The sequence below is a fragment of the Macrotis lagotis genome, chromosome 2 (genome assembly GCF_037893015.1).
Source record: "Macrotis lagotis isolate mMagLag1 chromosome 2, bilby.v1.9.chrom.fasta, whole genome shotgun sequence".
NCBI lineage: Eukaryota > Metazoa > Chordata > Mammalia > Peramelemorphia > Peramelidae > Macrotis > Macrotis lagotis.
This window is the reverse complement of record NC_133659.1, coordinates 45,501,311-45,526,065: the sequence shown is the minus strand read 5'-3', so window position 1 is coordinate 45,526,065 and position 24,755 is coordinate 45,501,311. Positions and strand designations below refer to the sequence as shown.

Below are 24,755 nucleotides of genomic sequence, written 5' to 3'. Positions count from 1 at the left end.
ATCTTCCTCCAGGATACTCTTTTAAATATTTAAAGTCAGTCATTATAGCCACATCATTCAAACATTTTAGTTGAATGAAATGACAAAATTAGCAATAAATGAAGTGTAGTCAAACACTAGAATTAATGAAAAAAGCATTTATTAAGAGACCTTCCTTTAGAGATTATAGAATCCAATCTCCCCCTTTTACAAGTGAAGAAAGAAAAACCAAGAGAGATTGAGCTTTCAGCTCCTGTCTAGACCCAATGGATCTTTAGAAGTCATGGAGTTCAACCCCCCCATATTTTTTTTTCTTTTACAAGTGAAGGAAAATAAATTTAAAAAAAAAACCTTAATTATCAGCTCCTTTCTGGACCCACAGATCCAGTGTTCTATCACCTACACCAGGCAATTCTTTAAAACAAATTTTTTCCTCAAGAAACTTGCCTTTGAATACATAGAGGCAATATATAGGAAGTAACAGTTATTCTTAGTATGCTGATTCAATGTAGTACTGAATTTCATTTGAAAATTATCTTCCCCCTTTGGATACTAAACTTCTTTAAGAAGATTTTGTCAATAGAGACTCATTTTATTATATCCTCAAAAGTTCCTGGAATCTCATCTCCTCAAATCTGGTGATGTGGAAAGATAGAAAGTAGAGCAAGGAATGAAATTTTAGAGAATAAAACAGGAAAATCATACCTTTCAAAAACATCAGATAATTTTCTGAACAAAGAAAGATTCTTTGGACAATCTATTATATTTCTCATAATTCAGTTTCTAAAGTGTCAAAAACATTATAGAAACCATAGTCATTTTTACTACTTGATCATTAAAAAGACAAGAACAAAACCCCCAATAGGTCTTGAAATAATTAGTGTTTATTAAGTGTAGTTCTTTTGTACATAGTGATTCAATGATTAAAAGAGAAACAATCTGACTATTCCCTCCAGACCCTTTATGTGATCATCATTATTTGTAGACTGCAAAAAATTAAAACCCAACATATTGTCGAGGCATAGAATCACAAATATGTCATTAAAATAGGCATATGAGTTCTCAGGACTCCATGGACTCCATTGTGCTTACAGATTTGCGGTACTCAGACACTAATTGAAGTTACCCTGGTAATGAATTTTTGCTGTGATTCTATCATTAAATTATCTGCATCATACATAAGAGAAATTCACCATTACATGCACAAAAACATTATTGGATATTTTCCTCTCTAACTCAGAGTTTAATTAATTGATTTTTGCATCTTTATAATTTATTATTAGTTTCTTAATGATTTGATTTGAATGCTCCAGGAATCTGAGAAAGCACAAGCTGACCCAAAGGGAAAGTTGATCTATGGTTAATTATCATTGCTTTCATAGAACATTCTGTTTTTTTGCAAAGCATGTTGCAGCCCCTGATGAGTTCATCCATAGAACATCTCAGTGAGGTAGATCCAGTAGAGAGAAATGATTGAATTGGGGAAGAAAATATACCCTATAAATTAACTTGGTACTTAGCAAGCAAGGATAGCTTTTGCTATGACACCCGATACCAATCCAACAAGCTGACATCTCTTAGGCAGAAGGATGGCTTTCAATGACTGGCAAAAATGAGTTACAACTTTGAAGACAACTTCCTTTGGACCGTACCAGTAATTTTGCCATATGGGTTGTCAGTAGGGAGCAGAACCTATGGATAGAATCAACATTAGCTTGAGGGAAATAGGCATCTAGTCATTTATTTGTGTTTTATTAATTTATATTATGGAAATAGTAAAAACAAATGCACATAAATCATATATATATATATATGTAGTGAACATACAGGCAAATAGAATGCCCTTAATTTTATTTATGCATATGTACAAACATACATATATGAACATGTGTGCATTTGTTTATACATACATGTCATTGTTAGAAACTGAGATATTCTGAATATTCCACTTTTCTATATATTTCAAGTTGAACTCCCTCACCCTGTTCTCCATAACACAATTTAAAAAACATTTTACCTTTTCTTCCAAGTTACATAGACTCATAGATCTAGAACTAGAAGGAAATTCAGAGGCCCTCCCCCTTGGTTTACTTTTGAGTAAACTGAGACTCTTACTGAGGTTGTGATTTGTTCAAGATTGCATAGGTACTAAACATCAGAGGCAGAATTTGAGCCCAGGTCCTCTCACTACAGAGTCAGTTTTCTTTCCAGGATACTACAATTACTCACCCTCTTTTTTTTTTTTAAGTCTTATATTTATGTTTTTTCTCTTTCCTTTCCAATCATTTTCCACCTGTCTTGTGACAAAAGCATCTGATACAGAACCCTTGTTTGACAAGCTAACCAATATTCTGTTCTCACAGTCTCTCAGCTTTTTGATATGAAAGAGGAGATATATTTTATTATCTCTTTTCCAAGATCTTCACTGGTTTTTCCATCACTCAAAGATTAGCTTCCTTTTTCAAGTAACTCTGCCTTCAAAAGAGAATATTTCAGGGTTATGGTGAACCCTTACTTTTTCAACAACACACATTTGGCACAATCCAACAAGCAATTATGAATCTCTTGTTATATCCCAGGTAGTGAGGTAGGTATGGGGTTTCCAAAATTATACAGTTCCTGCCCTCAAAGAGTTTACATTCTATTGGGGAGGAGAGAGAAAAAAAAAAAGCAGCTCAGGGCACAAAGACACACACATACATACATACATACATACATACATACATACACACCACCCCTATAGAAACTATTTAGAAAATATGCTCAAAACTATTTTGAGGAAGTTACTGAAGGAGTAGAAGCCATCTCTGAGCTGAGCTTAGAAGGAAGTTAGGTTTGCATGAGGTGATGTTTGTCCTTCATTCTTTTTTTCCCTTAGGGTTTTTTTTTTTTGGCAAGGTAATGGGGCTAAGTGACTTGCCCAAGGCCACACAGCTAGGTAATTATTAAGTGTCTGAGGCTGCATTTGTTTTTTTGCTTGTTTGTTTGTTTTAGAATTTTGCAAGGCAAATGTGGTTAAAGTGGCTTGCCCAAGGCCATACAGCTAGGTAATTAGGTACTTCTGACTCCAGGGCCAATGCTCTATCCACTACACCACCTAGCTGCCCCCTCTCCTTCATTCTCAAAGAAGACCATGATATCAGGGAGGTGATGTCATGACAAGCACATGAATTAGATTTGAGTGAGAAGGTACTATGCTAAGTCCCCAGCCTCACTTTCTCCTCCAGAGTCATCTGGGTCCAATGGCCAGCTATGAATCAGGATGACTGGAGATAGTCCTGGATGCAAGGGAATCAGGGTCAAGTGACTTGCTCAAGGTCACACAGCTAATTAGTGTCCAGTGTCTGAGGCTAAATTTAAACTCCAGTCTTCCTGACTCCAAGGACTGCACCATCGAACGGCTCTACTTCCATGAGGTGGAGGTGAGATAGAAGTATATGAAATCAGGCATAGGGGAGAGACTGGAAGGAATGGAGTGTTGCATGTTGGGGAACAGGTCATTGGCCACTTTGGCTAGATGGTTGAGTTCATGCAGGAGAGTGATATACGTACAATAAACCTGGAGAGGAAAACCCTGGACCCACACTGTTGGAGGCTTTAAACACCCAATTGAGGCATTTGTCTTTTATCCTAGAGTGAAGGGGGAGATCCAAGAGAGCTCCTTGAAGTTTGAGCAGTACTGTACTTTAGGAATATGACTTTGGTAGTTTGAGTGGAAAGAGGAGAGACTTAATAGATTGAGATGACTGTCACCTTTTCATTCTATAATACAGTTCTTACCCTTGTTCTATCAAATTCTTGCTATACTTGAAGATTTGCATTGGGGCTTTTAATTCAACCCAAATCAATCAATAAACATTAATCCAGACTATGTTTTGTACTAAAAAAGAGATGACAGTCCCTGCCCTCAGGGAACCCACCCTCTAATGGTCTTTATCCATTGTGAGGCCACCCAGAAGTCAAAAAATTCAACAGCCCCTGCCCTAACCATCTCTACATTTAAAATTCCAGGAGGATCAACACAGTCCTCATATCACCCATCTGGCATCTTGAAGATAATTTAACATTTCATCAAAGACTTAAGGCCATCATTATGATAATTAGTATAGTTTGTCATAAAGAGTGACACTTTCCAGTATTGCTTGCCCCTTTGCTATAGCTCTCTTGAAGGCTATGCTTTCAGAATTCTCTCTTGGTTTTTTTTTAGGATGCTTTCTCTCCCTGTCTTCCTCACAGTTGCCCTTTCTTGCCACTGCCAATTCATAGGGCCCTCTTCTCATTCTAATTCCCCGCTTCTGATTTAACTAGTGCAGAAAACCTAGATAAATGAATTTGTTAGAATTGCCTATAAAGGAAGAATGAATAGACCCCAAGTGAGGGGCTGACAGGGTTTTCCTGTGGAGCAAAGCACATGAATATTAAGCACATAGACTTGGTATCCTCTATTCTACCAGCTCAGAGATCTTTTCTACTCTGTTCCTGAGAATGGAATTGTAAGATAAGCAAACTCTGGATAAATGAGAAATTATTTGAAGTGAAATATTTGCAGAACCTCACATGTGGGTTATTTTGCTTGCCTTTCCTCATCCTATTCCCTTTGTTTTTTCTTTTCAAAATCATCCTTTACCTTTCTCTTTTCATCTTACTCATTTTCTGTAGTCTCCTCAGTCCCAGAGATGATGTGGAAAAAATGAGGAGGTACCGAAAAAACGACCATGGAGGGCACAGAATCAGTTTAATTTTGATCACAGAAAAAAATGCCACAGAGATACGTTTGCATCAGTGACCTGAGGCTCCCTCCTAATAGAATTGCTAAAATTTAGAACCTAAGATAGAGTCTAATCCCCTCCACTTTGTGGATGAGGGAATTGAGAATTAAGAGTGGTTAAATTCCTCCTCAAAGTTATTTAGATATTTCAAGAAAAATTTGATGCAAAGAACCCAGATCTTTTGCCTCCTAGTGGTCTTTCACCTAAATAATAGTACCAGGGGGGTAGAGGGAAAAGAAAGGCATTCTCCATTTATATTATTATATTATTATTATATTATATAATTATCATTTTATTATTATATCAGATAACTAAAATAGCATACTCCCCTGAGCCCATCTTGGGAACACTTTTCACTAACATTATTGTAGCACTGGGATGCTCCTGGAGCTGTGGGTGTTCCCAGAATGGGAGACTTAAGGAGGTAGGTACACCTGGTCAACCCTTTTAGAAGCCTTTATTACCCTGTGATCTTGAGAGCCCGGGGAGACTCATTTGTTTTTCTCAGCAGAGGAGAAATGTCAGTATATATACTCTCGATCAGCTTCCTTTTTGAATTTTTTTCTTAATGTTTTTGAGCTATTTTGTCCTCTGGCTGACTATAAAAGCTAAGCACGCCAGCAAGGACTCAAGAACTATGTTTCTAGTGATGCAGACATACAAAATATTTTGATCCTAAGAGAACCATCCTTTGGGCATCTGTCCTGTGAGATGGGGCATAGGGAAGGGTATAAGAAGAGGCAACTTGGAGAAATTGGCAAGGGTATCAAGAAAAGAAAGGGTATAAAGAAAAGCATATGTAATCTAGAGTCTATAGAATCTTTAGAAAAATTCCAGCATCTAAGCAGATTTTCAATCTTTGACCAAAATCATGTACACTGCCTGGTCATTATGGGTTCTGGATTTGGCTCAAAAAAGAGGGGCTTGGATCTCAGCTCTGTCACTAACTTCCTAAAAGATCCTGGACAAATTGTTTAATCTATTTAGGTCCTGGTTTCTTCATACTCCTAATGAGGGCTTTGGATCTTTTGAACTCAAAAGATAGGAGATCTCATAACATTTTAGTTTCCATGTATTTATGGAAACACATATCTATGCTTTCAAACATAGATGCACAGAAGAGACACCATGGAATAGTGGATAATGGGTTAGCCTTGAAGGCAGAAATATCTGGGTTCACATCCTACCTGTGACAATGTTGAGTGTATGATCATGGTGAAGTCACTTAACTTCTCAATACCCCAGGCAACTCTGTAAGACTCTAAGTTACAGATGAGTTTCCAAATTAAATTAGTGGAAAAAATTCTTACAGTAGGAGCTTCCCCTTGTGCATGAAATGGATGGTGAAGTCCAAAAAATATACATACAAGTGTGTGTATGGATGCAGGGATATTTTATGTAGTTAATCAATATAATCATATTAATTAAAACTCCAAATTTTTAAAAATGCATTCATAAAATTGGGAAAAGAACAATTTAAGAGAAATGTTGCCCATGGAATACTGATGATAAGAAACTGCCAGTGATCAGAACTGTGCCTCCCCCTTTTCATTTCCTTTCCCTACCATCTCAGTCCTTTAGCACCGGGGAATAACTGCTCATGATTCCAATACCATTAAAAATATCCCTGGGATTTGTAGTCAAATAATTAAATGATTTAATTGTTTTTCTACTTAAAAAGAGAAATGGGGATAAACAAACAAATAAATAAATAAGAAACCCTCTCACAATTTAGCTGCTTTTCTAAAACCAGACAACATGAGTGGAAGGGAGCATCTTCATCCCACCTTCTGTAATTCTAGTTAGAAAAATGAATGTCCTTTCATCTGCCCTAAAAAACTTCCTTGCTACTGGACTTGTTGGTTCCTAATCAATAAGACTTCTTATTGGTTGAGGAAGAATAATGTATTGACATGAGGGAAGATAATGCTTCTCAAGGAAGTCTCCCTGAGAGCTTCGTACCTTTGAACTCCTTCTGTTCTCTTTTCCCACTTTTATCTCTTCACCTCCCCTCTTAAGATCCAATCTTCTGTCCTCTTTTAGACTATCCAATCCTTGAAACCTTGAAGGGCTCTGATGGGAAATTTCTAATTAGCTATCACCTAGGAAGACCCAAGAGCTGCTAAGATGGTAGACAGTTTTCTGCTCTAAAAACTTAGAGTGGGGAATATAGCTGGCTATTGAGAGTAGCTATATGCCAAGCCCATTAATAGTTTTCTTACCTCATCTTTGTTGATCAGCCCCATTTTGGACATGTCAATGTTGAAGTAGTGGATGTTAGGGAGGCTGATTTCCATATCTTCTATCTGAAATCAGTTCCATAAAACAGATCATGGAGTGTGATTATTTTGAACCTCCATCTAACCCCACTTTATCTTATTCCCTTCCTCCCCACCCCAGCTAAATTGTTCCTGTTTATCGCTCTAACTTATTGTTAAGTCATTTCAGTCATAATCTGACCTTTTGGTGTTTGTTTGTTTTTTTGGCAAAGATACTGGAGTGATTTGCCATTTCCTCCTCCAGGTTTTTTTACAGATGAGGAAACAAAGGCAGACAGGGTTAAGTGACTTGCCCAGTGTCACACAGCTAATAAGTATATGAAGATAACTACTGTCTGTCTAGTATTTGTAATATGTTTCCTCCTCCTCCTTTGCTCTTTTGCCTGTTCCTATCTCATATTGTCCAAGTCTGTTCTTTGATCATTTCTATAATTCTATATAAAAACATCTTCAATTTTTTCCACATAGGTCCCCAACCAGTTCTTTCTGCCAACCACCCTTTCCACACAACCTCCTTATTCTTCTCCACATTCCTCCTAATATCTTTTGGTTCAATACAAATATAGATCCACTAAGGGATCTGCTACTGGTTAGTGAGAGCAAATTGCCAAATTTTCAGTGTGAGTTCAGAAATATGCTGATGCTACAAACTAATGCTTGCCTGATTATTTTATTGATTGCCTAGACTTAAGAAGGTGATAAAGAAAATATAAATTATGTAGATTATACTGAAAAGTGAGTCCTGAAATGGTGATACATTTATCAGCACATCCTTAGTTCTACTCTGAGACCATGATATGGTGACATAGAGGTGCTATGGGTCACACTTACCCTAAATCATTAGCAAACAAAATTAGCAAAACAAAACAATGATGCTGTTGACCCAATTTGCTAGTTCTGGTCATCTCCTGTTGTTGCTTATCTTATTTTTGCCGGACAGAACTATTAAACCATAGCAGATTGTTTTTCATCTATTATTTAGTTTTCTATTTTATCTTCAAGATCTTTCTTTTTTTTCTCCCCCCCCCACCTTGGTTTTTGCAAGGCAATGGGGCTAAGTGGCTTGCCCAAGGCCACACAGCTAAGTAATTATTAAGTGTCTGAGGCAGGATTTGAGCTCAAGTCCTGACTGCAGGGCTGGTGCTCTATCCACTGCACCACCTAGCTGTGCCCAAGAGCTTTCATAAGACAAGAGGATCCCCAGCAAGTTATCTCAATCTAACTCTCCAGAAGATTTAGTAAAAACAAAAGATACCTCTGGAATTTGACTCAGGGAGAACACTTGAATATCGTAGAGGGTCTTCTGAACTGAAGGGGAATACTCTCCTTTGTCATACGGCCCAGCAAATTTCTCCAGGACAATATTTCGAACACCATTCCTTAAACACAGAAGAGGAAAACAATAGATTCAGGAAATAGCAATCCTGTGACCTTTTTTTTAAAATCAAGATTTCATTAATAATGCCACATCTTTTTAATATGACTTTACCTGTCCCCTGTTGCCTTTCTTCCCCCCACCCACCTCCATCTCGCTAGGGATCCTAATATCATGCATACTTATGCTTCTCATTTCCCCATGCAGTTAAGGCAAACAATATTTCTAGTCATTTGATAGATGATCAAATATGAGTCACTGGAAAGAAAGAACTTTTAAGAATATTAGAACATTGTGATATTTGATTTTGCTTCAAAATTTCATTACCACTACCTCTGTACATCTTGTCTCCAAACACCCGCTCCCCAGTACACACACACACACACACACACACACACACACACACACAGTCACATAGATCCACAGACAGACACAGACACACAGACACACACACAAAGACACACAGACACAGACACACACAAACACACAGTCACATAGATCCACAGACAGACACAGACACACACACAAAGACACACAGACACACACACACACACACACACACACACACACATACACACACAGACACACACAGTCCTTACTTGGCCTCTGGCATCAGTCTACCAGGCAACCTCCATCATCTAGTCTGGTATATTGACAATCGGTACCCATAAGATACAACCCCCCCCCATCTTCTCATTCCCATCCCCATCTCTCTCTCCCTGACAGGTACTTGGGGAAAATGGGAAGACAGCATTGGATAACTTTGGTCCTCCCACTCTTTACCCTAGCTAGTTCTCAAATAGATAACAAAACTCTATCTCTGCAGTATGTGATTCTCAATGTATGTTTAAATTTCTTTTAGAACCACATCAAACTGAAAGGCAAATATAAATGTAAGGTAACATTAATAAACGTAAGTATGTATTTGAGATGAAATACATTGAAAAAAAGAAGAAAGTAAAATAGTTATAAGTCATGGGACAGAATTTTGGAGTAGGATTCACTTGTGACCCGTCCACTTTTGGAGAGTTAAGTTTAATTCTGGACAAGGTCCTTTTTAAAAATGTTAGTCTTGAGACAGTTGGAGGGCTCAGTGGATAGAGTACCAACCCTGGAGTCAGGAGGACCTGAGATCAGATCCAGCCACAGACATTTAATAATTACTAAGCTGTGTGACCTTGGGCAAGTCACTTAGCCCCACTGCCTTGCAAAAAAAAAAACCCCACAAAAGTGATAGTCTTACATTCAAATCTATCTAGAAGAGAGTTACTAGAATGGTCATATGAAGAATGGTTAGAGAACCTGAGCAATGATTGAACTACAGAAGAGAAGACAGGTCAGAATCTTGAAGAGTTATTGTGCAGAGGACATAGAGCTAAAAATTTCAAGCTGGAGAGGATCTTTGGGCAAAGTATCTCAGTACTGAGAGGTTTCTACTCCATCCAATTCCTAAATTCAATACAATTCAACAAGCATTTATTAAGCACCTGCTGTGTTTAATTCAATATAATTCAATAAACATTTATTTTGTGCCTCCTGCATTCCAGATACTGTGCTAAGTGAGGAGGAGGAAGATCATGATGATGATGATGATGATGATGCTGATGGTGATGATGTTTGTCCTTTGTTCTTGAAGAAGACCGTGACATCAGGGAGGTGTTGCCATGACAAGCATTTGAATAGATTTGAGTGAGGGGGGCTGGGCTAAGTCACCAGTCCCATTTTCTCCTCCAAAGCCATCTGGGTCCAGAGGTCAGATATAAATCAGGACAACTGGAGATGGCCCCAGACGTGAGGTATTCAGGGTTTAAGTGACTTGCCTAAGGTCACACAGCTAGTGAGTGCCAAGTGTCTGAGACTAAATTCAAACTCCTATCTTCTGACTCCCAGACCAATGTTCTATCTACTCCCTTGCCTAGCTTCCCTGAGGAGGATACAAGGAGAAGCAAGAGGTAGTCCTTGCTCTCAAGGAGCTTACAATTAAATAGAAAGAAATGTTCCCTCTAAAATGTACTCAAGAAAGGTTCTGGAGTCCACCTCCTTCATTTTACAGTGGAGAGAACTGAGATGAAGAGATGTTCTATGACTTGCCCAAGATGACAAGAGTTTGACAGAATGACAGTCAGACATTTGAACCCAGGACCTTTTGACTCCTACTCAACAATGTTCCCTAATGCCCCTGAAACATTTGTTCTCTGTTGCAATAATGGGCAGAATCAGGAGCTATACAAGAGAATACAGATTAATATAAAGGAATAACTTTTCAATAATAATAGGACCTATCCAACAAAGGAATAGATTGTTTATGAAGCAAGATGGTGAGAGGGAGGAAGGAAGAGAGAGACAGACAGACAAAGAAAAAGACAGATACTAAGAGACAGAAAGAAAGACAGAGAGATAGATACAGAGAGAACTACACACAGAGAAAAAACAAAGACAGACAGGTACAGAGACAGAAAGAGAGGCATAAACATGAGAGGAAGAAAGACAGAGAGAGATGAGAGATATAGAGACACAGAGAGGAGAAGACAAAGACAGAAAGACAAGGAGGTGCACAGAGACACCACACACACACACACACACAGAGAGAGAGAGAGAGAGAGAGAGAGAGAGAGAGAGAGAGAGAAGGAGGTAGACAGAGACAGACAAGACAGTCAAAGATAGGCAGAAAGAAAGACAGAGAGCCTGAAACAGAAATAAAGAGACAGGCAGAGACAGAGAGTCAGAGTCAGAGAGGACCAGACCCAAGCATGAGAAGTATTCAAGAGAACAATCACCCATCATACAGAGATATTGGAGGAGAAATTTCTTTATGAATGAGGGGTGGCCCTATTTGATCTTCTGGTGCCATGGAGAGGCACCCAACCTATGGAGGGAGGGTCAGTACATGTTTTTGCTTCCTCACCATACTGCTTGGAAATCCACTTTCCGGAACTGGTTGTAACGCCACTTGCAATAAACCTGGGTGGCAAAACAACGGTCTTTCACTTCAGGAAGGGTTGTGAATTTGTCCTTAATGAAGCCTTCAAATCCAGATTGGGTTGTTTTCAAAATCTTCATGTCTTTGATGCCAGAGTGAACAGTTGGGGGTCCTGTTCAGGGAAAAAAAGAAGTAGAAAGGAGAAATTAAACTGGTAAAAACCCGATCCCAATGGTGAAGAAAAGTAGAAATTCTGGGGGTGTTGTAATTTTCACAAAACAACCCTGCTTTCTCCCAAAACACTACTTTCTCCTGGATCCATCACATTGTGCACTCCCAGGAGGCTTTGAAATTCTTAAATTAAAAAATTCAGATTAACCTTTTCAGAGAAAAACATTATTCTCTCTTCTGTGGATTTGCTTTTATCAGTCCCTCTATGTACAATGTATTTCTCACTGTCTCAAGACTCCTACTCCATCCCAATCTAGGTCTATGTAGAATGAAATTAGGAGTGGGGAAGAGTCCAAACTGCCCATTTTACCTGAAGCACCTTGAAATGTGTACCCTTACTCTTTAATACTTTCACACCCATAGATAGGTGTTATTATATATGGTAATTAACATTCTGCATTTTGAATGAAAAGTTTGATGATGAAGAAGCAGCCTTGCAGAGTAGATGAAGGACTTTTGAGGTAGTCTAATCCTATAAGCCATTTAACTCCTCAGTGTCTAGGCAACTGTCTAAAATTATAAATTTTAGAGCTCAGAGACTAATCAATCTTGGTAGAAGATAGAAGGAATGAGTTGTGATTCTATACTGACAACTCCCTAAACCAGTGAAATCACAGAATCATAGGTCTGGACCAAATAAAGGAAATACCCTCCCTAAAGTCATCAAGCATGTCTTCTATTGTCCTTGCAATCCCCTTTATTATAATACTGTATACTCAATATCATGATATGACTATTAAGATTATTCATTAAGTATTTATTAAGCACCTGTTGAATACTTAACTTGGTACTAGGAGCTAGGGGCATAAACCCTTCCAGAATCTGACTTGTCTGTCTTTTCAAGCTGATTAAACATTCCTCTCTCATGCACATTACATTTCAGCCAAACTGAGCTATGTTTTTTCTGTTCATTTTGTATGGGACAATGACAACTTTCAAAAAGTTTACATTCTACTGGGCAAGAAATCAGAGGAAACAGCACATATGCAGACAACTGAATACTATACACACATATGCATATATATATGCATATATATATATATATATATATATATATATATATATAGTAAGTCACTCACAATAAGGATATCAGAAAAGATCAGGAAAAGTACTGTGTTCAAGGTGGCACTCTAGTATGAGTCACCTAGGGGAATGCCCTCACTTCTAGCCACTATCTTTTGAATCCCTGGCTTCCTTCAAGACTTGACTCAAATCTTCCCTGGTCTCCTAGCTGTGAATACCTTCCCTCTTGATCTGTGTCACCTTATGGCTTATGTGTATGCCTATAGAGGTAGATGTTGTTTCCTCATTAGGATGCAACTCTTAGAGGATTGGGACTATTTCATGTTGGCTAGCACAGTGCAGGTTTGAAAACAGCTAGGTATTCTAAGAGGTAGAGATGAGAAAAGATTCCATTCAAGCAATGAGATGGGGACAGATTATACAAAGGGAGATGACTGAACAGAAAATACATAGGTCAGTTTGTCTGAAATGTATGAGGCAGAGTAATGTTTAATCAATTTGAAAAGATTGGCTGAAGTCAGATCCTGGAGGACTTTCAATACCACAGGAAAGTGTTTGCATTTTATCCAAGAGACACTAGGGAGATGATGAAAGTTCTTTTTTCTTTTATGTGTGTGTGTGTGTGTGTGTGTGTGTGTGTGTGTGTGTGTGTGTAGGGCTACTCTCCAAAGTCTCTTTTAAAATTAAATTTTGGGGCAGCTAGGTGGTGCAGTGCATAGAGTATCGCCCTGGGGTCAGGAGTACCTGAGTTCAAATCTGACCTCAGACACTTAATAATTACCTAGCTTTGTGGCCTTAGGTAAGCCATTTAACCCCATTTGCCTTGCAAAAACTTTAAAAAAAATTTTTTTTTAGGTTTTTGCAAGGCAAATGGGGTTAAGTGGCTTGCCCAAGGCCACACAGCTAAGTAATTATTAAGTGTCTGAGACCAGATTTGAACCCAGATACTCCTGACCCCAGGACCGGTGCTTTATCCACTGCACCACCTAGCAGCCCCTAAAAAAATTATTAAAATTAAATTTTATTTTAAGATACAGCATTTAAGGGAGCAAGAAAAATCTCTGTTACAAGTACATATAGTTAAGTAAAACAAATTCCTGCATTGATCATGTAAAAAAAAGTCTCAATATGTACTCTGAATCCATCACTTTTCAACCATCCATTTTAATACATATGTTTCAGAAGACATTGTTCAACACCACCAGGTGATTCCAATGAAGGCAGTGTGGTAGGTGGAAAGAAAACTGGTCTAGGAATCAGATCTGAATTTTGAAATGAGGAGACCTGGGTTTTGGGGAGATGCTGAAAGTTCCTAAACAGAGGAGTGACATTGTTATATCAATGTTTTAAGACTTTCCAAATTGGGGTGTGAAGTCATGATGGTGAAGTGATAGGAAGGGCTACCCAAAGGATTCACCTAAAGGAATACCTTTACTACTCCCCTGTCTCCACTCAATGCCCACAAGTCCAATTACTTCCCAGTTCTGTCCATCTAAAAAGACTAGCTAGCCCAGGCAACTTTGATTCTTGGAGATAAACTACTTATTTCCAAATTGCTATTGGGATTCCAGAAGGAATTAATTCAGAAAATGGTTCTCTTTAGGCTAAGTAGGTCTTTCAGCAAATTCTCTGAATAGACAAAGGTGACCGGATTGGGTTACAGAATGAAGGGTTCCATCAATTTAGCTATATTGAATGTTAAGTAGCTTTTTCTGAAGACCATCAGCAAAAACGTTTACTTAAGTACTCACTAGGTACATGCAAAACATGAAAAACTCATGGACCCTGGCTAAATTCTAGTTACAGATTTTAATAACACACTGATCTATACTCCATGCACAGTTTTAATTGAAGTGGTTCAATTAGATATTGTTCTGTACTCAGGAGTAACTGAATTTAGTAAAAGTGGAATAATTACTATTTTTGCATTCCTCTCTGTTACATGTATTAGTATTTCCAGCGTTCAGTCTGGTCTAAACAAAATTGGTAAGAATAGATTTTTTTTAAAAAAAATTAGATATCATTGGCAATTCACAATTTAAAAAGGAAGATAAAACCAGCAAGGAATAGAGACTCTGTTCTGGGCTCCTTCTGGTTCAGCATCATTGTCAGTTATTTGGATGAAGGCGCAGTTGTCATGTTCATCAAATTTGTAGACAACATTATTCTGAAAGCAGTAACTAACACAGATTAAAAATATATCAATATTTCCATGGACCAACTATGGAATTAATTCAACTAGGGTGAAAATTACTACAAAAAAAATGAAGATTTGTTTATTGGGTTCAAAATTTTAGCTGTACAGGGGCAGGACTGGTGACTTGTGTCCAGACAAGATACCACTTAACAACGATGTCGTAAGAAGGAAAAAAACTTGGGAAGACTTAAGAGCTCTGATTCATAGCATGATTCCAGAGAATCAGTGATAAAGAATGTTACCCACCTCCTGATAAAAAGATTATGGACTCAGTGGGGAGAATGAAGTATACATAGTTGACTATGGCCAATGTTAGGAATTTGTTTGGCTCAACAATGCATAGCTGTTATAAGAGAGTTGCTGGACTTTTTTCTTTACTTCTCTAATGAGAGGTAGGAAGATAGATAAGAAGGAGAGGAAATAAATGCTTAAATGAAAAAAACAAGGTGAATTTGAAAAAAATGGAAAAAAAGACCTTGGAATTTTAGCGGACTGAAAATACTAATAAAGTATCATGCAATGATGTAAAAAATAAGTTGAAAATGATGTTAGACCATATTACTAGAGGAAAAGTATCTGGAACAAAGGGAAGAAATAGTCCTGCTCTACTCTATTCTGGTGTGAAAACACCTGGAGATCAGTTCTGGGTTTCACATTTTAGGAAAACCTAATAATTTTAGTTATTCTAAAATGAAATGAGTTTCCATGGGAGGTTAGTGAGTTCTCCCTCATAGAAATCTTCAAGCAGATACTTAATGACCACTTGTCTGTTATGTTCTAGTGGGGATGCCTTTTGGGTTAACTGGCTGCTGTTATCTCTTCCATCTCTGATATTCTGTGCTTCTCTGACTCCATGCGGGACATTGAAAAGCTAGAGTATGTCCAAAGGAGGATTACTGGTGTAGTTGAAGGACTTGAAAGCATGCATTGATTGTAGGGACTAGGATGATTTGTCCTTGGGGAGGAATGTCACGATGGCCGAGCATCTGATAGGTCGTCTTGTGGATGGCAGATTGGACTAGCTTTGCTTAGACCTAGAGGGTAGAGAACTAGACTGGAATTTGAGATGAGAAGAACAGAATAGCACCATCTGCCTATCTCTTGCTTATAACAGAATAGAAATTGTTTCATAATAACTTGGGAAGGAAAGACTTTTATAAACATCAGTGCAATTTGAATCATCTTTGTCATCATTTGCTTCTATACAAAAGCTCAATCAACTTTTCCCATCCGAATAATACCTATCATCTCCATACAGAATTCCATCAAGGGAGCTTTTCTCTTGCCAGGATTCCATACTTGTTTTTTAAAGTCAGGATGAACCAGGCTGATCCTCACCCAGTAAATGGTCTTTGATCTATTTATCTCTGCCCAAATACTTTACAAGCCCACCCCCCCCCCCAACACATATACACACACATACCTCCTTTGGAAGATCTTTTACTAGAATGATTTAATTTGGTCTTAAAAATATTCCAATCCCTGTTATTTGTACCTTCTTCAGGGATGTTAAATGTGGAAGTAATTATATTTCCTCATAACAGGACTTTTTTATGGCTCAGAGAAAACTGTGCTTTTTGACACTGATGTGTAAGTAAGGAAATGGGTTTGTTTTTTCTATTAATTCTCGGTGAGTTCTTTTCCCTAAGAGAACTAAAGGGTAGAGTATGTGGTTCTTTGGGAAAGAAATTGCAATATGGTAAGTTAATTAGTAGGTAGGAGGACTACTAAAAGCTAGGGAAAATTATGTTGCAAGAAAATTGAAACTCTTTATCCTCTTCCTTTTCCCTCCTTTTTTATCCCCATGCATTACACCACAATCACTGAGGGAAATCTGAAAAACTGATAAAGTGGTTTCATGAAAATGTAATCCAGAAAAGGACTGTCTTTTTGGAGTTAGTTGCTTCTTATTTGCATAAATTTGAATATTCTTTGAGTTTGTGAAGTGTAATGTTTTCGTTGGTAAATCTGTAGACTTAAAAAAGTTCCTTGGGATGTTGCCAATAGAGAAGATCAAATAAATTCTCTGATTTTATCTGGGATTCTCAATGTCTGATGAGACAAGTTAAAACACACAAACATACACACACACACACACACACACACACACACACACACACTCATGAAAAGATTTTTTTTTTAATAGAAAGATGAGAGGGCCAGAGTCATGCCAAAAATGTGGTAATAGCTATTTGTCTCTGGGAACATGAGCCTTTTCTTTCTGTTCAAAACTGAAGCCAAAACACATTCAAACACAACTACTTTCTCCATTTTCATAATATATCAATAAAGGGAAGGTTCTAAAAGAATTGAGGAGGACAAGTAACCCCATCGGTATTGTCAATTCTGAGTCAGTGTTGGAGGCAGGCCTAGACTTTACATTGGAGACCTTTGGCAGAATCGAGAGAACCCATGTGATCCTTCTACTTACAGTTGGATGAAATTTTAAAAATAGTATATCACATCAAGTGCAATTCACCCCATCACAGAGCCTAGAGTTGGGAGGAAACTCAGCACAGTGGGATAAAGGTATTGAATTCGGGGTTAAGGGAATCTGAACTCAGAACCTGTTTCCACTGATTACTACATGAGTAATCTGGAGCCAGTAATTTCCCCTCCTGGGGTCTGTTTCCTCCTCTATAAAATGAGGGAGTTGAACTAGATGACCTTGAATTTCTATCCCAGCTTGAAATCTATAGTTTTATACTCCATCTAATTCATCACATACCTAAACAGGTCTTCAACTTTTACTTGATGCTGTCTCATGTTGGTGAACCTGCAATCTATTGAAATGGTTTTTGGTGATGAAACAGGAATGAACATATCCTTAGCTCCTTTATAAAGGGAAACTGGTGAGGTTTGGTTATCAGCAGATAGATAAGTATAATAAAGGCAGGAATATTGATGGAGGAGAGCTGAGAACAATAGATATATACCTTCTTTACATAACTTTTGTTCTAAATCCTAGCTTACTTACATTCCAATTACAGATAATCTTGGGAGTAAAGCTCACCCTGGTGCTCTAGTCATGACACTGGAGAAGAAACAGATCTCCTGAACTATGGAGGATATCACTAGATTATAATGAATTTTCTAACCACATCCTGCTGGCTTTTGTTAACTTCCTGTCTAGGTATAGTGACCATAACCTCAATTTTGTACTAATATACTGTTAGCCTGACTTTTCCAGGGAGTGGTTTTCTAGCTTTTTATAATCCAATTTCAGCCTTTCTTTGTAGACTCCTTGTCCATGATTCTTTTTCACAAAGTGTTTGATCCAGGCTGTCTGGTCTTCTCACTGTTCTTTCCACACAACCCTTCATCTCTCCTCTTCATGCTTTTGTTCTGGCTGTGCCTAGACCGCTCTCTTCATTTCTCTCATGTAGAGACTCAACTCTTTCTTCAAGACACAACTAATGTACCACTTTCTATACAAAGCCTTCCTGTTGCCCCCAATTACCAGTGTCCCCCTTCCAAACTGCCTTTTATTTTTGCCTTTACCTTTATTCTATATATAATTACATGGGTATTTGTCCCTCCCATAAGAACTGAAGCTCTTCAAGGGTAGAAATTATTTCATTCTTTTCATTTGTATCCTGAATCCAAGAATAATGCCTAATTACAGGGTAGATCCTTAATAGATTTTTTTGAATTTATAGTAATCCATAAATTGCAATACAATGCAAACTATTAATTTCCTAGAGTAAACAATCAAAGAAGGAATTGTGTATGGAGCAACATAAAAGGATGATCAGAAATAGAGCTGCAGAAGTATCCAATGAAGACTGAAAAAATACCATCTCATGATGCAAGGAGGGAATCCCTTGTGACATTAGAGAAGGGAATACCAATAAGTGTAGAATTCACCAGTAGAAGTGGATTCTAAATCCTCCATATCAACCCATAGTTAATCTTCATGTTGCCTCTAGGCACAGTTTTCAGGGGAAACATTTCTTTTCTTTGCTTCATCCACCAAGACAGTAACCAAGTTACTCTGCAGACCATTGGGCAATTGTCCAGCTGGGCTGTGGTATAATCCTAAGCATGCATGGAGTGTGAGTTCCTCACCCTGATGGGGTGATGAAACCACAGTTCCTTCCTGTGACTGTGTGCAGGCACACATCCAACCCACACTCTACATGCAGGCACAACACTGGGTGGCACCATTGTTAGAAGTTTCTCCATGGATGGCAAAGATTTAACTGCCTTTGTTATTGAAGTTAGGCAGTCTTGATTGAAGACATAGATAGGGGTTCATGCTCTCCTTAAAGTAAGGACTTAAGTAGTATTAAAACCAAGATAGCAGAAAGATCCTTGGTGCCACCAGGATCAGAAATTCCCAGTGTGTGAACTTCCTTCACTAAAAGAGATCTCCATTTAACTGTGATTTAATAGATGAATTTCAGGGATTTTCCTTAGACACATAGAGAATAAGGGACTGGCCTAAGTGCACACAACTAATATCAAAGGCAAAATCATAATCTATCTACTATAATAATTATAACAGATAGAACAGCTAAAACAATATAAGCAAACAAATCACTAAATAAAAGTTAGACCTTGAGATTTACAAAAAATGGATAAAGACTCAGAGAAAAGAGCATGAAATATACCTTTCTTCAATGACAGAGATGTAAGGGAATCACTAAGGCCCCAATCCATTCTAAAGTGATTTTTCTAAAAATTAATTCTATATTATTCTCCTTCTCAAGAAATTCCAGTGTGTCTCCCTATTACTCATATAAGAAAGTGAATTAATCAACAAATGTTGTATGTGTTTTGACTAGTCCCCTGATTGGCCATTCCTCCACCACTTCACAATATTATTGAAATTAGGTCAATTAATAACTCTACAATGGCCTCTAAATATTCAAGTGAAAGGAAGTATCAATCAATGTGACAAACTTGAATGTTATCTTATTTTAAGGAATTGCCACAGCAGCCTAACCTTTAGCAACCACCATCCTGGTCAAACAGCAGCCATCACCAAAACCTTCCCCCATCAAAAGGCAAGACTCCCCCAACAAAAAGATTGCGACTTGCTGAAAGTTCAGATGATGGTTAGTATTTATTAACAATAAAATATTTTTAATTAAAATATGAACATTGTTCTTTTTTGACATAGTACTATTGCATACTTAATCAGTTGCTGTAGTATAGTATAAGCATAGCTTTAATGTGCACTGGGAAACAAAAAAATTTGTGTGACTAACTTTATTGTGGTAGTCTCAAACCAAACTCACAATATCTTTGAGGTATGCCTGTATTTATATTGAATATCTTTTGTATTTTTCTTCTCTTTTTTGGTTTTTACAAGGCAGTGGGATTATGTGACTTGCCAAGGTCATATAGCTAGCAAATATCAAGTGTCTGAGGTCAGATTTGAATTTAAATTCTCCTGACTCCAAGGCCAGTGCTCTATCCACTCTATTCATGTATTTTTTTTGTTTCACCAGTCACCATGGATAAAAAAAAAATTTTCATCACAAAATGATGAAACTTTGCATCATGAATTGTTCTGGTCCTGGGTAAACAGACTCAGTCTCTTGATACAGAGCATGATAGATCTTATATTCCTATAGCATTACCTTAGAAAAATCCAGGGCCTTCTCCTTACCACATAGAAACACAACGTTGGACATAGAATAGGCCACCTGCTGCAAAGTTATGGGCTCCTTACTTATGATTTGGAGAGCATTCTGACTCACTGGGAACCTAGAACCTGAGTTCTCCCTGAAGGAAGCCCAGATGGTCAGAGGCTCCAGGGGCTATTGAGGAAACACCCTCCCCATCTCTGGAGATGGTTCCCAAATTTATATTTTCAGTCCTGTTCCCTCAGTTTTCTTACTTCACTGATCATCAGACTCCTCACTGAACTCCAAACTTGAATTTATTTCTCACCTGTCCCCAAATGTACTTCTCTTTTAGACTTACTTCTATCACCATCCTCCACTCAGTCATTTAACACAAAGACTTATGCTTATTATTGCTCCTCTTCTTTTTCAAATCCAGTTAATCACCAAATCCTGCCACTTTGACCTCAGCAAGATCCCTTGTGTCGACCTCATTCTTTCTATTCTTGCCACCACCTTGGTTCAGGCTTTCATTACTTTGTGTCCAATCTACTGCACCAGGCTAATAACTAATCTATTTCATTAGTTTCTCCATCTATTCTTTTTTCCAGAGTTGTCTCCCCATGTTCAGACATAATCATAGGTTTACACAAAGTGTAGCTTGGATAAACCACTGGAAATTCAGTACACACTCAATTCATACTTATGGGTAGGCTCATTTTACTCTTTTGTTCAAAACTTTCCAGTGGCTTCTTATTTTCTTCTGAATAAAGTTTTACCCTAAAGAATAATAATTTTACATAATATAATGACCACCCAAAGGTCCAGATTTGGATATTTTTAAATAATTATCAATAAAAAAATGGTTTCTTGTATATCACATAATACTCTCCTCTCCTGGATTGAACGTTCCTTAAGGATAGGGATTCATCTGTGTTCATCAGGCATTTAATATATATTGCTGATGAATACTGGTAGATTAAAATCCATATTGTTTAGGAGATGGTGTGTTGCTTCTGGAATCAGGGAGTCTTGAGGGAAAATCCTACCTCATATATTCATTAGCTCTGTGAGGTTGGGCAAATTCCTTAATTTCTCTCAGTCTTATTTTCTATACCTATAAAAGGTAGGGAAGCAAAGCATCCACCCCACATTTACTTTGAGGATCAAATGAGATAATGTAAAATGAACTCCATTTTCTTCCTGTTGCTTCCAGGAGCTCTTCTTCAACCTTCAAAGCTTTTATTACCACAGCTTCCTCCTAGCATTCTAGTCTTCTTGTACCTTAGTGTCCACCACATATTCCTGGCTATTCCTTGAACAAGACATTCCATCTTTCAGCTCCAGGCATCTTCTCTGGTGGTTCCCCATTTTTGGAATGCTCTCCTTCCTCATTACCTACTGCTTTCCCTTGCTTCCTTCAAGTCCCCTCTGCCAACCCCTCTTAATTTTATTACTTTTCTTCTTAATGATTTTCCAGTTTATCCTATATTATAGCTTGTTTGGACAGATTTACTTACTAGTTGCCTCCCCAATAAGATTGTAATCTCCTTAAGGGCAGAGACTATCCTTTGCCTCTTTTTGTCCCTCCAGTACTTAGCACAATGCCTATCACTAGTAGGTACTTAATAAATATTTGTTGCCTGACCTTCACAGCACTTTATAATATTGGATACCATTTCTCATTTGGGTATTTAATCATATTTTGCCTTATGTTAATTTATTTCATAGTGTCCCCTCAGTGTGATTTTAAGAAAAATAATTTTCAGGGGATAACAGATGACTTGGAATCAGAGAATGTCAATGTTAAAAAAAAACCCAGAGGTCACCTTTTACAACTCCCAATTGAAACAAGAATTCCCCTTACCATATACTAGATATGAGGTCCATCTAATCTCCACTTAAAAAAAATTCATTGACAAGGAACTCATTATCTTTCCTTCTAAACCACTCCCCTTTCAAACTATCCATCTCTCTACTCAGATTTTTAATTTTGCAGTCATGCTCAATTCCTTACTCTCTGTCATTTCATATATCAAGTCAGTTGCTAAGTCTTGTCGAGTCTAGATCCACAGGATCTCTTGTATTGGTTCCCTTCTTTTCATTCATTTGACCAGCAGCCTAGTTCAGATACTTTTCCTGGGTTACTACAGAAGTCTTCCAGTTGTTTCCCTGCCTCAAGTCTCTCCTTTCTCCAATCTATTCTTCAAACAACTACCATGTGGCTGAACAAGAAATACCAGTGCCTTCATGATAAAAATGCTACTATTGTTGTTTAGTCATGTCTGACTCTTTGGACCCCATTTTATTGCTTTCATGGCAAAGACACCAGGATAGTTTGCCATTTTCTTCACCAGCTCATTTTATAGATGAAGAAACTGAGACAAACAGGATAAAAAAGACTTGCTCAGGGTCACATTACTAGTAAGTGCGTAAGGTCAGATTTGAATTCAGGATATGAAGTCTTCCTGATTCTAAGTCTAGATTTCTAAACACTGCTCCATCTCGGTGCCTACCTTATTCTATCTGACATTTAAAGTCCTTCACAACCTGGTTCCATCTGATATTTCAGCATTATTATACATTACTCCTCCTTATATATATTCTAAAGTTCAGGCAAATTAGTCTTCCTCACATCCCATCTCACTTCCATATAATAGAATTCTTGCTTCTAATTATTATAATTACATATAATATTCATTATATAATTATTAAACTATTATTATAATTAACATTTACAAAGTACTTTTAAGGTTTGCAAATTACTTGGCAAATATTGAACCATTTTATCCTTCAAAACTCAATTCAAATGTCACCTCCATATATGGCCCTCTCTCATCCTCACGAGCTTCTAGTGCTTTCCTTCTCCACCAAAAATTATTTTGAATTTACTTTTACTATATTTTTGTTAAATATTTCTTGTATATGGTTTAATAATTATATAATATATATTATATATAATGTCAGATAGAACAAAGTAAGCACCTGGATAGAGCAGTGTCTCCCCTCTTTATAAGGTCCCAGAGAGTAGGAATTGCTTTATTTTATTATATAAAAGGTGCTTCTTTATTGGTTAATTGACTGTGATTGATGTTGATCCCAATTTCCCACCTCAGTTCTTTCCACCAAGTGTTATGGACAATGATTTCAGTTCACTATCCCAGATAAATTCCAGTTTGTCTATGTGCTACCTAAAATATGTTGCCCAGAACTGAACAGAATATACCAGATTTGGTCTGACCCAGACTAAAGTACATGGGAATTCTCTCTCTCTCTTTCTCCACACACACACACACACACACCCCTCTTCTTATACTGGACTCGATGACAATGACTTTCTTTCTTTCTTCTTTCTTTCTTTCTTTCTTTCTCCAAAGAAGGCAAATGGGGCTAAATGGCTTGCCCAAGGCCACACAGCTAGGTAATTATTAAGTGTCTGAGATGGGATTTGAACCCAGGTACTCCCGACTCCAAGGGCTGGTGCTTTATCCACTACACCACCTAGCCGCCCCTTGATGACTTTCTTAATGAAATCTAAAGTACCTTTTGTGCTTACAGTGAGGTGAAAGTCCACCCAAATTCCCAGGTCTTAATCTTCCTCCTGCATTGGTTTCGAGAAGAATACAGCAAAACTTGACTCCTTCCCTTGTCCAGTAAACCCAATAAGGGAAACAAAGAACTGCCTTTGTCTTTTGTTGGAAGATATTGGACTTTGTTGTCTGCCCTACTTCTGAATCCACATGAGCTTTGACCATATTTTCAACAATGGTTTTCAGCCTCTTGGGATGTAGTGGGGACTAGCTAAACATGGCATCAATTATTGGAATTCAGTTTCAAATGATCATAACTCTGATAAGGAAGGATGTCCCCCTTCCACTAGGGCAGATTCTTCAAGCTGATAAATAAATTAAAAAGGATCTGAAATCATCAGAAAGAATATTTTCTCAAACAAATGTCATCAGATAGTGTTGTTATCATGTGACCACAAGCCCTGGAGAGGCTTTTTTAACCCAACTTAGCCAATAATTGCTTCTCAGGTACCTGGGCTTCTCTAGGTGTTGGCCGGATCTGAAGGAAGGCATCAACTGTTTTCTATCACTTAGCACAGCAAATGAGGATTGCAAAAGTATGCAAAGGAGAGTTGAGATGCTAGAGATTTTCAAGGACACATAGACTGCTAATGGGAAGTCTAACAGTTTGGAGAATTGTTTACTAATATTTGCTTTCGTTTTTATCAGTTATAATGAGGTCCAGGTTGTTGTAATTAATCATTTTCTGTATTTAACTTGCAAATTTTTGGATAAACATCAGGAATTATGCAATTATCCTTGTTGCTGTTTTACTGAATTTAATTTACTATCAATGACTAGGTGGCAGAGCATGTGGAGAGAGGTAAAAAGGGGGCAGGT

At 37.7% G+C, this 24,755-nt stretch overlaps 1 protein-coding gene across 2 annotated transcripts in view; it reads right to left on the bottom strand.

The window, feature by feature from the left end:
* Positions 1 to 843: 843 nt before the first annotated feature.
* LOC141512683 (uricase-like) overlaps positions 844 to 24,755 on the bottom strand; it is a 120,699-nt gene continuing 96,787 nt past the window's right edge. For both annotated transcript variants that reach the window (XM_074221801.1, XM_074221802.1), the window contains exons 5-8: positions 11,308 to 11,494; positions 8,283 to 8,406; positions 6,971 to 7,054; positions 844 to 1,671 (exon numbers count right to left, since the gene is read on the bottom strand). In XM_074221801.1, coding sequence (XP_074077902.1) covers positions 1,597 to 1,671; positions 6,971 to 7,054; positions 8,283 to 8,406; positions 11,308 to 11,494 — 470 coding nt within the window. In that variant the 3' untranslated portion in view covers positions 844 to 1,596. The remainder of the gene's footprint in view (positions 1,672 to 6,970; positions 7,055 to 8,282; positions 8,407 to 11,307; positions 11,495 to 24,755) is intronic.